At 35.5% G+C, this 16175-nt stretch overlaps 1 protein-coding gene across 1 annotated transcript; it reads right to left on the reverse strand.

Moving 5' to 3' along the window:
* Window positions 1-10705: 10705 nt before the first annotated feature.
* LOC111912159 (probable aspartyl protease At4g16563) lies at window positions 10706-12405 on the reverse strand. The gene has a single exon (XM_023907887.3). The coding sequence runs from the start codon at window positions 12240-12242 to the stop codon at window positions 10854-10856; it is 1389 nt and encodes a 462-aa protein (XP_023763655.1). The 5' UTR covers window positions 12243-12405; the 3' UTR covers window positions 10706-10853.
* Between the last annotated feature and the right edge of the window lie 3770 nt (window positions 12406-16175).

Here is a 16175-nt window from a genome sequence, read left to right on the forward strand (position 1 = left end):
AAGAAAGCATTAATACCACCATTTTCATTATCAAAAGAAAAAGTAAAACCTTGTTTGTACAAACTGTGAAAGGAAATAATGTTTCTTGCCATTTCAGGCGAGTATTAACACTTATTTAAATCTAAACTAAACCCACTACTTAGCAGCAAAGTATAAACTCCAATCTTGGTGACAGGTGAAGTTTTCCTAATCCCCATGATTAAGTTTATCTTTCCATGCTCCACATTCTCACTTCTTCTTAGTCCCTGCAAATCAGAACAGATATGAATACCACAACCGGTATCAAGGACCCAAGACATAGAATGGGGTGAGTTATTAGACAAAATAGTGTAACTACCTGCATGGTTGGGTTTAACTTTCCCATCCTTTACATCTTGAAGATACTTTGGGCAGTTTCGCTTCCAGTGAGATTTTTCATAGCAATAGAAGCATTCAGCCTCATTAGGGTTGGCAGAAGGAGCAACAAAGCCTTTCTTGGCTTTGTTTGATGAGTAGCCTTCAAGGGACTTTCCCTTGGTACCCTTCGAAGGGTTCTTCCTTTTCTTCCCTTTGCCTTGCCCAATTTCCAAGACAGGGGCGACGGTAGGAGTAGGAGTGGTAACAACCGACTTACCCTTGAGACCACTTTCCACGGTCTTCAAGAGTCTTTGAAGTTTGCTAAGTGTGACTTCCTCCTTATTCATGTGGTATGTAATTCGAAGTTGATCATAACATGAAGGCAAGGAGTGCAAAATGATATCTATTTCCAACTCCTCGGGGAAGTTCACATTAAGCTTTAGCAAACGGTCCACAAATCTTTTCATTTTCTACATGTGGCCAGTGATGGGTTCACCATCCTTCATTTGGGTTGTTATCATGGAGGAGATTATTTCAAACCTTTCTTGACGATCATTTTGATGGTAGCGGTCCATCAAATCGTGATACATCTCGAAAGGGTAATAGACCTCATAGGACTTTTGGAGTTCAGCTGTCATGGTGGCTATCATGATGCATGCTACCTTGGTAGCATCCCTTTCATGTGCCTGAAATGCAGCGCTCTCCTCAGGAGTAGCAGTGGTCTCATCAATCTCCTTTAGCTCCTTGTCAAGGACATATTCTTTTTCCTCAGAACGAGTGACCATCCTGATGTTTCTGATCCAATCCATAAAGTTGGATCCATCAAATATGACTCTCCCACCAAGGTTCATGAGAGAGAAGGAGCCAGAAGGGTTTGAGCCAGAAGCAGCATTGTAAGAAGACATCTGAAACAAAGGACAAGTTTAAATTTAGATATAGGATATTCCTTAATAAAACACCTAAATGTAATATCAAGGCTAGGACCCAACACAATATTTTATAACTTAAAAGAGGGATGTCGTAATCCAAGCTATAAAATATTCAAAGGTATGTGAATGACGATTCACTAACTTCCACCAATAAATGAAATGTATTATTAGGTTTTAATTGGATTTTGAAACTCCTAGATTCTATTGAGATTCATTGAACTATTTAATGGCATATTTCAATCTCGAGTGTGCCCTTCAGGTTTTGTGACTGGGATGCTGAGGATCACAAAACAAGGTGTGAAGTAACCATACAAATTACTTGGTATTCTTAAAGGTTTATCACTCACCTGATGTGTCGGTTACCCACACATGTTCCACCGACCTATGATAAACTTTAAGAAACCCTTTTCCTACCTTGTTAAAACAAATTAGTGTGTCGATTACCCACACACGCTCCACTAACGGCTCAAACAAAGTGCAAAGTGTAATTTCATGGATTAGCACCTTATTCACATTTTTCCTAAAGTAACTAAGATTGGGAATTTATAAAAGGTTGACTTGCTTTATAATATTCATCATACTTAAATGTGAATTATAGTCCTTGTCCTACCTTTTCGGGTAACGATCCTCCACCGATCAAGGAAGCGGTGGGTGAGAGTGGACACCCATTAAGTTTCCATTTTATAGGCAACAAACTTATACCGCCCCTTATAGACTGGCTTCGTGAATGAGGCCTACTAATGGTAAGACGACTTGATCTTATATATATATATATATATATATATATATATATATATATATATATATATATATATATATATGTATATTATTATTATTAACTTATAATATTATAAAGTATAAGGGTTGAATTTTAACTTTTAAAATTCTAGGGATTGGAACTAAAGTTTTTTGGTGACTTTACATGTTCCAAAACTTGAGGGAAAGTTTTTTAACTTTCGAAACTTTTCATCTTTCATAACTTATGAGTTATTGTTTATTAAAAATGAAGACTCTTCATTTTTTTGTAACTTATGTGTTCTTTTAATGGATTTATTACAAAGTGACTTTTGGTTATCCATAAATTGAGGACAAGTTATAGACTCCATTAAAACACATCAATGATCAAGAATTAAACTACCAAGCAATAGCACATAATTCCTATGACCTTCTAAACTCATATGTTATGAATGTTCATATCAAGAATTTCAAGAATCATAAAAACATATAAAAAAACTTGAAATTTTGATAATTGCCATTGTAAATGGATTAGAATAATCATTACACCTTCAAAAAAAGTTTTACAAGTCCAAAACAGTTTAGGGTAATGATTCTAGTCCATTTCCAGCAGCAAAACTCAAAAATCTGGTCATTGGGGCTCCTACTCGTCGAGTGCATGAACAGACTCGACGAGTAGGATGCTTTTCTTCATGGACTAGTCGAGTCCCCCCATGGACTCGGTGAGTTCATATGTGCTGTGACAGAAAAACTTCGATTTTCAAGTATTTGCATCAAGTATCAAGCAAACAAGCCTAGGCTCTGATACCACTGAAGGGTTTTGAGCATTCTAACACTCCTATGGTGTACATGCAACCCTAGAAACCGTGGATCTATGTTTTTCTATGATATATGCAAATTTTATTTTCCAAGGTTCTTTTCCTAACTAGCATGGCATGGGGAACATTAAATCATAAAGCTAGTAGAAGAACATACATTTTTTTGTTGCTTCGATTCCTTGAGAACTTTGTGAGCCTAGCACCTCAAATGCGATGCCTCAAATGTTTCACACAACATCAATAACTTTGAAATAACCATTTCAGAGAAATGCTACACTAGAAAATCGGCTAGCCCTCTGGTCTCCCTCTTCCTTCGATTTTCATAGCCTAGGGGTCCCTTTTATAGTGTTGTCAAATGTAGGTTACAAAGTGTAAACCCTAAATGACATGGCCTTTCATATTCCATGATCCATAGGTTTATAACCTCCATGGACTACCCATGGAGCACCCTATTGGGTTTAGCCCAATCTAATAAACCATGGATCATTAGCCCACTATTTTAAGAACAGATTATTAACATAATCAACCCCATATATTTAATTAGTCTCCTTTTGCTCACATAATTAGTTCTAAATTAATTCTTGACCAATACTAATTACATATTATTATTAATATATTAGAACTTATAATACATTAACAACCTTAAGTGTTATTTCTCTTATTTAGTCTATCCAAATGTTATGATGCCATGCAACCCAAATGGATCATGCCGGGTCGGGTCAAGTACATACCAAATATAGTTATGGACTTAGACATCGAATCCAACAATTATGTGATATGTGGTATGATCCGTTAGATCAGTATCCTGGTAAATAGGATATTATATGTTGCTATGATTAGTTAGATCAGTATCCATGTAGATAGGATGTGCTATGCTGTTATGATTTGTTAGATTGGTTTGTCTGCTTATAGATTGTTATGTGATTATCTGTTATATATATGTGCACATGTTTGTTTGGCGGTTGAGGCTTATCTGCTATGTTCGAAAGCCAATAGACCTAGGCATTCCAACCTGTTGGTTGTGGTCCGTGAGTATTCTATCCCGAGGATGATTGGACTCATAGTGTGTGACATTCCAACCTGTTGCTTGAGGGCCTAGGGTATTCCAGCCTGATGGTTTATTGGACCCATAGTGTGTTGGCATTCCAACCTGTTGGTTGAGGGCCTGGGGTATTCTAACCCAATGGTTGATTGGACCCATAGAATGTTGTTTATGATTATATGTGTCTGGTTGTGGGTATGGGTATTTTGGGGGAACTCACTAAGCTTCGTGCTTACAGTTTCAGTTTATTGTTTTAGGTACTTCAGATGACTTGGCAAGGTGAAGGCGTGATCGTACACATCCTCATGTTTTGGACTTATGGTTTCTGGGATACTCTAATATTAAACTATTTTGAAAACATTTTTGTAATAAATAATGGATTTTGGATGTTTGAAAAAAGTTTTAAATTGGCTTGATTTTTATGGGTGTTACACTATTGAAAGCATAAGACTCCCAATTACATCAAGGAAGTCACAAGGTTACTAAGTCTGTAAATAATTGAGCTATTTTGTTCATTTCCATCATTGCCTTGGTTTCGATGATGACTACGAAGATAATGCTAATTCTGACCTTAGTGGTCATATTGAATTGAGTCTGACTAATCTACGAATTAAGTTTGACATAGCGTCCGACTTTAGACTAAAGGAAAGGATAATCAAAGCAGTCAATAGAAGTATCGTGATAGTCATTAAAATTAACCAGTCTATAGCTAGAAATGCTACATGATAGAATGTGATTATATCACATTAGAACATGAAGGAAGGTAACGTTCATGTTGGAGTATGGCTCAAAGAGATCTGATTCTAGCCATTGCATCATGTGATGGAAAGTCATTAGAGCTTAACCATTTGGTATGTTGTGATAGTCGAAGTAAATACCTCATCTTACGATAAGTCTATTGTTAAAGGCATAGGAGTTCCTGATGAAGATTGAATTTAGAATGAAGAGCAGGTGCAAGATTGGGCATCGCCAACATTCAGTTAGTCCAAGAGTTATAATTATTACCTAGGATAGAAAAGTAATGTGCAGAGTCATTATACAAGCCCTGTTTTGCTGATGATTCCAGGACGTAATCATCCTAAGGGGGAGATAATTGTAACACCCGAAGATCCAAGCTAGTCATTTAAGATATAATAAGAATTAAAGATGACTTTTTGATAGAAGGTTATTTAGGATAAATAATCTTAACCAAGGTTATAGTATATGTGACAAAGATTCTATACATATAAAGAACGCTAAAATTCGACTTCGTATCAAGAATTTACGCTTCTTTGAAGTTTCACGATTAAACCAACACAGCTTTGTGTATTGTAGAAAGTGAATTTTTTATAGACTACTTATTAGCCTAAGTGATCTAAATGAAAGCCATAGTGATTGTAAAACTGAGAGCATACATATAAGGAACATCCAAATCTAACTTCATTAGAGGAAGGTATGATTTTTAGAAGTTGCAGCGTAGCAGCATACGACACAGAAACCGAAATGGAGATTGGTCAATTGTTAGGAAAAACAATCTAAAAAGGAACGGAATATCTCATTAATAGGAGTTCGTTGATATAAAGACAGTTAAAAGCGGACACCGGACACGAGAGTTATGAATTTTTAACGGACGAGAGAGTGCAAAAAATGTTTTGTATTAAATGAAATAATATAAGATGATTTTTATATGATTTATTATATACGTATTTTCACACCTATAATATATTGGGTACTAATGGGTAATGAGGGATGAATAGAATAATGAGGGAGATGGATGATGAGAGATGAAAATAATAAATAAAAGGCCTTAATTTACAAGTACTATTGTACTAAGCGATGTAGTTGTAACAGCCCGGATTTCCAGGTATCTTTTATGTTTATGTTTTTGGTGTTTTGAGAGGGGACTCGGCGAGTTGGAGCTCAGACTCGCCGAGTAGGATCGCGGATCTGGACGCGGGTTCGCGCCTGGACTCGGCGAGTCCAAGATATGGACTCGGCGAGTCCGCGCTGTTTAATGAAACCCTAATTTCTCGGGTTTGGGACCTATTTAAAGGGCCTTATGGCCGTCATTTGTGCTCACCAGTCCCTTGAGTGAAACCCTAATCGAGTGTGAGCGTTTGGAGCATAGAAGGAGGCCATTATTGATCTTGGAGGTGTCATCTTGAAAAGGAAAGGGAGGATCAACTAAGGAAAGGCAAGAGGAGCCACTTCCTGATAGTTTGGGGTCCAGAACATCACATTTGAGGTAATATCTTCGAGCTATCCTCTGCTATGTTGATGTTTTCATTGATTTAGGGCTTGTTGAGCCCTTTTGTGGCTAGATCTAGTGCTCCCTTGGTCCCTTAAGCGATTTAGACCATAGATCTGGACCCTTGGAGGTCCAGAGTGTCCCTTTGCCCAAGATTTTTGTGAATCAATGGAGGTTTTGGATTGGAATCCTTATGCCTTAGGTCAAAATGCCATTTATGAGCCATGGGGTGTGTTATGAACACCAAGATAAGGACTTTACGTGATGAATCAGTCTAGGAAGGCCAGATTTATGAATTGTTGGAGCAGATCTGACCTTAGAAGCAAGTTTGAGTGATTGCATGGCATGGACTCACCGAGTCTGACGATCAGAATCGGCGAGTAGCTTGAAGATTGCCCTCAGATCGCCCAGTGAGTGGTCCAGTCGAGTTATAGGTTGACTCAGTGAGTTAGGGCGAGTTAGAGAGGATTGGCAGGTGGTCTGAGTTGAACTGGGACTCGCCGAGTTGTTCTCGAGACTCGGCGAGTTGAGTCAGGGTGGCCCCGCGATTCTTCCAGGTGGAACTCGTCGAGTCAGGGGGAGTACCCGATGTGTCAAAAGGGAATCCTAGAGAGATTGGTGAAAACGTCTAGACTCGCCGAGTCGCCCTAGTGCACTCGTCGAGTTCGGTCAAAGTTGACCGTTGACCAAGAGTTGACTAGTGTTGACTTAAAGGGTAGTCAACCTTAGTGGTAAAAATGTTAATAAGAGACGTATGATGATATAGGGAGATTGTAGCTCGGAGGATCGAGCACGAGTGATTTCGGGATTTGCTAGCTATCGATATTCTCGAGGTGAGTCTTCTCACTATACTATACCCGGAAGGGTTTGACTGTGTGACCGGAAGGTCGGATATGGTATGAGACATATGTGCTATATGTGATAAGTTAATTGTTATATGTGCTATGTATGATATGCTTGATATGGGCCGGAAGGCATTATGTTATGGGCCGGAAGGCGTTGTAATATGGACCGTAAGGTTGGCGTGGGTAGGACCGGAAGGTTTACCCAGCAGGGACGGAAGTCCCCTGAGACACATGGACCAGAAGGTCAGGGCCTGGAAAGGCGTATGTGCATAAGTTGTATTTTGGGGAACTCACTAAGCATTTATGCTTACAGTTGTTGCGTATGTGTTTCAGGTACTAGCGAGGACCGTGGGAAGGCGTCGGCGTGATCTGTACACACTAATGGATGAATTATGATCTTGGGATTTATATGATTGTATTATGACATGATACGTTGGATATTTATGCCTTGTTTTGGATGAAAATACATTTTTAGAAATGAAAATTATGTTTTAAAATTTCCGTTGTTACAGTAGTCATCCAACAGAGTATAGATGATGAACACCGGACTATTTGATGACAATCCCGTGGAACGCAGGCAGGTTTATAACCTGTAGGTGATGGACTTTGTGCCCATATAAAGTAGTCTACTTCCTACTGAGTGATGTAGTCTCTAAACACTAATTCATTATACAAGCCCTGTTTTGCTGATGAATTACTACGGATAAATCCCTATAACAATACTGTCAGCAACGATGCTTAAAACAATTCGTAGGACAAATCCTTAGGAATGAAAATAGAAAGAAACCTACTGATATGTATTGAGGAGAAATCCCTAAAACAATATAGTCAGCAACGATGACTATACTAATCCCTTGGGATAGATCCTTATGGAAGAATAAATTAGAAAACGATGATGGGTAATCGGGTTAATTGCTTGATAATTAAACATATTACTTATATTGTGGGTTGAAAACCCTATGTACTCACCAGGTTTCCTAACCTGACCCACTCAACTTCTTTGTATCACAGGTAGCATTACAAATGTATGTGAATGATGAGAGATTCAAGGTGATGGAGACTGATAGTCACACGACTTAGGGATGTCACACAGCTTTACAATAATTGGACTGTAACTAAATAAACTTTATTTTAAATAAGCATAAATAAAACATTATAAATGACTGAAAATTTAGGGATGTCACACAACTTTATAATAATTAGACTATAAATGTAAGTGGGATAAACCATAGGGGGCATTTTTATAATATACTCAAAAATTAATAGTGAATTACAAAAATAGTCCATTTGGGTTGCATAATTTTGAAGTTTTAGTCCTAGTTTCTTGATTTTCTCAAAAAATGGTCCTTATTCTAGGTTTAGATAACACATTTAGTCCCTATCTCAGTTACCATTTTGGTTGCTCCATTAATGTTCTTTGCGTGCTCCTCAAAAGATGGGCATTCCGGACATTTCATGTTGTCTAATCTCACGCTAACCTCTTGGCTTCATAAAGATTGTAATCCGTCCTAACTTTAATCGATCACTTTGTCTTCCTTACTCAAACCCTAATCACTTAGTTCGTTTTTGTCTCTAAACACTAATTCATCAGGCATCTTCGTTAGAAAATATCGAACGAGTGAAGCAATAGATTTGAGATATCGAGTAAGCAAGTAGGGTTCGAAGAATATGACTATAAAGCGTACTTCATCTCCTTTTTCCCAAGATAACTATCTTGTCTAGTACAAAGCCATAATCATCGAGTCTAGTTTTGGGTCACCTCAAGAGTTTTTATTGATTGACCAAATCAAGCCAAGTCCTCCAAGACTCTATTTAGTGAGTTTTTTACCATATATATATATCATCGATGCGAACTATAGGATGGGGGGTGGGTGGGGAAAATTCTTCAGAAAGTAGGACTGATGTAGTTGGTCTATTTCTAGCATCCAAATGAAGAAATCGTGTTCCATTTGGAGATGTTAAGGCTCCATAAAGAATGAGTCAACAATATTTGGGTTTATTCTGAAATATAATTTGTGTTCTAGTTGTTAAGTTTAAATTTGTTTGTGTCCTATATTTTGTTAAGTTTGAATTGTTTGTATCTTGTATTTTGTTCAATTTTCTATCCGTAATGGTTGAATTTTGATAAGTTATCTTGAAGTGAATATATGTGTGTTATCTTGAATATGAATCTCATGACATGGATTCTAAAATTGAGTTAGCAATAGCTAGTACATTACCTTTGGTGTACGAATTGAAGTCAATGACTTATAGCAACAATATAAAATATATTACATTTATTATTATGAAATTGATTCAATCACAATTTCTTGAATCCAAGAAAGCAAAACCAAATTGAGCCTATCATTTAAAACAACAACAAGTCCCAGAGATGAAATCAAACCAATAACAAAATGATCAGTAAGAGAGCAGTAGGTCCTATTGAATGAACCCAGAAAGATCTTAAATCAAATGTTTAGTGCTATGCTATTTTAAAGTATATGTATTGTTCATTTAGTGGTTAGGGACATGTTATTTTAGTTAAAGAAATAACTTCAACCAAACTCAACTATAAAGACCTCGGTGACACTCACATTGAAGTGATGGAATAAACCTAGAAACATCTAGAAACAAATTTAATGAAATGAGTCCAGAAAATAATAAAATGAACCCGATGTACTATCAAAGATGAAATCAAACCCAGAAACATTTCTTTCGAAATTACTGGTGAGATAAAGTAAAATGTCACGTCATCTCACATGTAGAGTCCATATAGACATGAAATATGTCACATCATGTAATATTTGGTTAGGTAATTCCTGATAACTTGTTAATAAATGTAAGAGAGCATGAAATGACTTAAATACCCTCATGTGAGGGGTAATGGGGATCATTAAAGGTGCAACCAAAATGGTAAGTGAGACATGGACAAATGTGTAATCCAAACCCATACTAGGGACAATTTTTGACAAAGTCGAAAAACTTTGACTAAAACTGCAAAATCGTGCCAAAAACAGGGACCGTTTCTGTAATTCACTCAAGAATTAATTTAGCAAGTCAGAGGTCGATTTTGGTGTGCAGCTCTCTCTGCATGTGACCTTCAATCATATCTTCTTTGACTTTCAACCCATATTAACATTTTATTAAAAATACCCTTATCAATCATCATTACCGTACGGTCAGCAAATCCTAAATTAAAAAACAAAATATCTTTTTTCCTAAAGAAAGATTTTTGTGTATATACTATAATTAAAATTAAAAGCCAACACAAATTAATTAAATACAAACTCAATGCTCATTTTAACACAACAATTTAGGAAGCGTTTGGCAGCTTCTGGTTTCTAGCTTTTGATAAAACGTTCTAGTTTAAATAGAAAGTTTTGTTTGGCAGTAAGAGCGTTTAGTTTTTAGTTTAACAAAACGCTCCGATTCAAAAAGCAATTTCATGTAGCGTTTAACAAAAGGCTCCTGAGCTTTTGAAATCAATTTTCATAATTACCCTTAAAAATATATTTATATATTTATTTATTTTTAATCAATTGTCCTTTTATGTAATTTTATATATTTCAAAAGCTTCCAGTTACTTTTGTCAAACATTCATATAACAAATAAAAGCTATAGCTTCCAGTTACCAGCTACCTGCTACACGCTACCCGCTAACAGTTACTAACCCAATCACACCCTTACTCAATCATTTGAATATGATATACTAAACTACTACATCAAACAAATTTAGCATATTTGGTTACCAAAGAATTTACCAAATTTATTATAATCATAGTTTAATAATACAATTGTCAATAATTCAATATCTTTTCTAAATTTAGGATTAACAGAGATATAATATCTTGTGATTATATAAAATAAAATAAAATAAAAAAATATACTTGAAACTAAACATGGTTACTTCTGTTATAGTTTTTTCTTTCTTCTTGAGATTCTTTACTTGCAAATCTGTTTCTTGAAACCAAGTCTTCCATTTTCCAAATCATATTCCAAGTATATATTCTGCTGTTGATAATTCCCAATGATTATCGATGGCCCGATTCTTGAATTCGACCCGACTAAATTACTTGATACAATCGTCATACACAACACGCCGGAATCTCCAAGAAACGAGAAGTAATCCGCCAGTGGTAGTGATAACTTTGCTCCGCCTTTGAAATGAAACATCAACTCCGGGAACTCTGCAGGTTTTCCGGCGATGTCGAAACACGGACGTAACCCAGATTCCGATTCCACGTCAGCCGCTCTCTTATACTTCGACATTTGATTTTCAAACTCTTTCGCCACCAGATCGTAGACATGACTATCCATGAACGTGAAGGTTGTGCCGGAATCGATGATTGTTCCGCCGTTTCCGTCGGATCCCGGCACCAGAAACCCATATGGGATCTTCACGGTTTTACCACCGACGGTGATTTTCCGGAGGGTTACGTAGTAGTATTCCTGAAACGCCGCCGTGGAACTCATCGGATTCTTGTGGAATTTTGTGTAACTGATTCCTGAATCTCCGGCGCCGGAGTTTGAAGAATTCCGAACAAGCACAAGCTTGCTGCTCACCGGAGTGTCGTCAAACCGGTGAGAGAGTAAACAATATGAAAACTTTTTCAGACCCATTTGAACGGGTAGAGAAGAAGACCCACGCCCAAACCCGGCAATACCGGACGGTTGTCGGGTCGATAAAATGGAGCATCCGACAAGGAAATCATTCACATCACCTTCGTCAAAATCCATCGTCTCCGACAGAAGTAACCCCGATGTTGACCCGGACCCGTATTGAAGCATGTAAGCTGGACATATCTGGTCTCCATTACATCGAATTGGATCAGTCGACCCGAAAACCCACCCGCATTTCGTGTTATTACACCCGATAATCTTAGCAGAGGACGAGAGCTTCGGGATGAATCTGGGGATGTTTGTCTTGTTAACATTTGGGAAATTACAATCGGAGCATGAATACCGATGAGTACATGGAAACCAAACAAGGCTGCTTCCGGTATCCATTACAAATGATAGCTTTTGAGGGGGTGACCCGAAGCTTAGAGAAACAGAGTATCCGCCATAGCTGTGAGGAAACAGGGGAATTTTCGAGGTTGAAGTTTTTTCTTTCGGGTTTTTGAGATGATGGGCTCTGGCTATTGAAGACGACGCAAGGGAGCTTATGGTCTGCAGCCATGGATTGTTTTTGTTTTCTCTTGAAATGTGTTGTGTAAGAGAAAGTGTGAGGGTGTTCTGTGAAGAAGATGAAGATGTACAGATACAGAAACAGAGGATCGTGATCAGATTGAGAATTGAGAGAGAAGAAGAACAAGGAGGAGGAGGAGCCATGGGAATGTGGTTGTGAGGTGAATGAATTTAATTAATGGAAGTGGGAAACGAGAAAAAGATGAAATTTTTATGATGATCACAGATTTTGTTGGTTTTCTATCTCAAAATGGAGAAGATAAGAGAAAAGGGGTGGAGGTGGGGGTGATGAAGTGGTTTGATTTCTTGTTGTGATGCATTATTATTATTAATAGCGAACTACAGCTCATTCTCGTAATAATGTACAACTCTCAATGCATAATGTACATGTAGTTTTTTGTTCTCTTGTTATAAATGTATGAAAGGCTCTCATTTGACCATTGTCATCATTTTAGCTTTTACTATATTTTATTATTAAAAAATAAAATAAAAAATCTTGTTACTACTATGCATACTCATGTCATTTGACCAATATTGTAATTGTAGCCGTTGGTATTTGGTAACTTCTCTTTACACTATTTGTCATTAGAGACTCTTGTCATTATTCTTAACATGATGTTAAACTTTTGTTGTCTTGTTTGATGAATATCTTACAATGATTCAATTATTTCAATCTTATGAAGTTCCAAAAGATAAATAATCCACTTGCATATATTAAAGATCTTATGCCATAAATGTATTTTAATTTTCGTTCATGATAACAATCTACAATGATTTACTTATCATAACAACATAATTATTATTTCCTTTTACTAATGATAGCAATATTTAACTTTAAACTTATCATACACTTATAAATTTTAGGTTACATATTACTATTGTTAGTAAATGAATAGAAACAATTTGATACATTGAGTATGATAAGTAGGTCGACGTTGATATTATAAGTAAAAAATTCAAATTGACGTTGATATTAGATAAAGTATATTTTATAAATTCCAATTACATATTGTTATTATCATTAAAAAAATATATATATTGCTATTTGCAAGACCCATATCCGAAAAATAGCTAGAATAATAATAAAAGCATATTACTATTGTTAGTAAAAGAATAAAAACCATTTGATACCTTGAGTAATGTGAGTACGTTGTTGTTATTGTAAGTAAAAATATATTTAGTTGATATTATGGATAGTGTATTTTATAAATTACATTGTTATTATCAATAAAAAAAACTATGTTTATTAAGATTTGTGACACAACATCCGGAAAAACTGCCATCATCAAAAACTTTTTCATATCATCAATCCACATATCACGACATCCATCACCATAATATCATCATGACATCCAGGTGTATATAATCCATTGCATATGATCATAAAATAGAGTATCTAAAAAAGTGTAAATAGAACAAACATAGCATGCTAGGATCAAGTATATGCAACTAGCTAGCATTAATCGTGGGTCATTTTGCTTGCTTCGGAAGTTTGGATGACAAGAAATAACAAAGTGTTTAAGAAGCTAGGAGTCTCCTTAACTAGGATCGTGGACAATGTCATATCTCTTTCTTCATATATAAGTGAAGTTTTGGGTGTGGTAGTTAGTTGAGTGAAGTTGTTCGTCTTTTACTCATCTTTCATGTAAAGGTACACTATTTGTTTTGCATGTGTTTTAGTTGCTTGCTATTTTTTTTTTTTTAATTTCAAACTTCTAACTATAAATATATTTTAAAATCACACTAACTCTCTATTCTATCTACATAAAAAAAACATCAAAACTCTCTCAAATTTCTCTACAAATGAATCCTTCATGAAACACACCACTCTTCGATATTTTCCAAACTGAACACAACCATATTACCCATATATGGAATCGTCTGCCCCTTCTGGCACCTAATGGATCTAATGTATAACAAGTGGGGTGTATGGGCTCACTTAAAACTAGCTTACATCGGAAATTTTAGCTAAAAAACAAGTTTTTGTTATGTAATTGAACAATTGGCACCCATTCTCACTGAAAAAACCCAAGAAACACTAAAAAAGTTCATTTTTATTAATTTTCGTTATATTTATCCCTTATATATTTTGGCCTCCTGTTAGTTTTGGTTCTGGATCCGCCACTGTATATATCTCAACCACAAGTGTCACTCATACTGTTATCCCTATCCCAAACACAAGATGATGAAGATGTGGTGGTACTTGAAACACAATTGAACCCGGAAACCCAACCGGAGGGAAGCCGAAAGAAAATAAATGGGCAAAAAAAATCGAAAGCAAACTCAAATGGTCCGGCTCCTCTATGACGTGGACTCCAAAAGAAAAAGGGAGCATTAGCAATCGCCTACATACTAATAATTTAAAATATTTAAATTAAGTTTGACAAGAATAAATAATAAAAAGTGTAGGGTTTACATTGTTATAGATGAATTTATGTATTTTGAATCCTAATAATCGGGTAGTTTATACTGTTATAAATCCATTTATTAGGACATGTATCTAAAAAACGGAGATGAACGGAACTTAAAGTAAAATCTATATAGAATAAACAATTATTTTAACATATACGCCTACGACGAATAATAAATAATTAATTAGTATTTAAATTGGACCGAAAGAAAGGAATGTGTATCTTTTGATGTTCAAAATGTAACCATGGCTTTATTCTTGATTTACGTAATCATAGAGTGTGTCATGGGACGACAAAGAAAAGTAATAGTTTTGAGTAAATGATGAATTTGGAAAATTTATTTATGAGGTGATATGAGTATTCGCAACTATATATAATTTTGTCTTAGGTAAGAATCTACCCACATTACAGTAATGTAAAGAATCAATTTAAAAGTTTTGAACTTAAGAAAACGATTATGTGAAGTAGTTGACCTTAAGCTGGATTCACGATTTAATGTAACAAACTAGATTGATACTAATAAACAATAATCATGTAAAAAGTGTTTAAAGCTTCAGTATGTCAAATTCAAATTGTATTAAGTTTGAGTAAATCGCCACATTTAGTCTTGGTTGTGGCTCTTGTTTGTGTGTACGGTTTAAATATGTCTAGGATTTAACCCAATGTTCGTTATATATTTGTATTTGTCATTTGCAATCAAATAAATTATCATACTCACATGGAATTCAAAGTTTTAGCTTAAAACCCTATACTACTAATCACAACCCTTTATTGCCAATCTCCACCCCAACGATATTCTTTAGTCGTCATCAAATAGGGATGTCAAAAAGTCCTGTGGGGACCCCGTCCCACTTGGGGGATCTTTTTTTTAAAAAAAAAAATCGGGAGCGGGGGCGGGGTAGGCAATTCCGTTCCGAAACCCCCATGGGGACCCCGTTAATAAATTAAACAAATATTTACATATGTTAATTATATAAATATAATAAACAATAACATGATTTTGAGCTTCCAAAATTCATCAAAAAACATGTTTTTAAGTTGTTAGTATAATTTTTTGAAATGCTATAACTTTTTTATTTTTAACATGTAAAATTCTACTATAAATAATTTTTTGTTACTTAAAAAATAGCTTATTTTAGCCTAAATAACAACTTATTTTAGCCCAAAATCAATCGGGGGTGAGGGAACAGGGACGGGGGCGGGGGTAAAAAGGCTGAATATTTCGGGGGCGGGGGCGGGGGATGCACTCCCCGTCCCGTTTGCCCCCGTTGACATCCCTATCATCAAAGATGCCTTCTCTTGCTATCGTTTCTGTTTTTTCTTTTCCATGTCCAATATTTTCCACTAGGTGTAAGACCCATGCATTAAATGGGTTCATTTTTTAAAAAAAAAAAAATATGAAATTCTAAGCATTTGAGAAGTTTGAATTTATAAGAAAAAAATAGAAAAATATTGAATTGTTAAAATTAAATTGTTTGTTTTTCTTTTAAATTAAACAAATAATTTAGATAAATAAAAAAATGAAACTAATGAAACTTTAACTTAGAAAATTTGAAATTAGAAAGAAGTCAATTAATGAAATTGATATGCATTTACTATTACATTTATTGCAATTATTACATTTAAATATTATGTGGAAATTAATAAAATGATAAAAAAAAACCAC

Source organism: Lactuca sativa, chromosome 2 (genome assembly GCF_002870075.4).
Source record: "Lactuca sativa cultivar Salinas chromosome 2, Lsat_Salinas_v11, whole genome shotgun sequence".
NCBI classification, from domain to species: Eukaryota; Viridiplantae; Streptophyta; class Magnoliopsida; order Asterales; family Asteraceae; genus Lactuca; species Lactuca sativa.

What these genes read in the sequence shown, in the direction of transcription:
- LOC111912159 (XM_023907887.3), bottom strand. Translation starts at nt 12,242, where the DNA reads ATGGCTCCTCCTCCTCCTTGTTCTTCTTCTCTCTCAATTCTCAATCTG.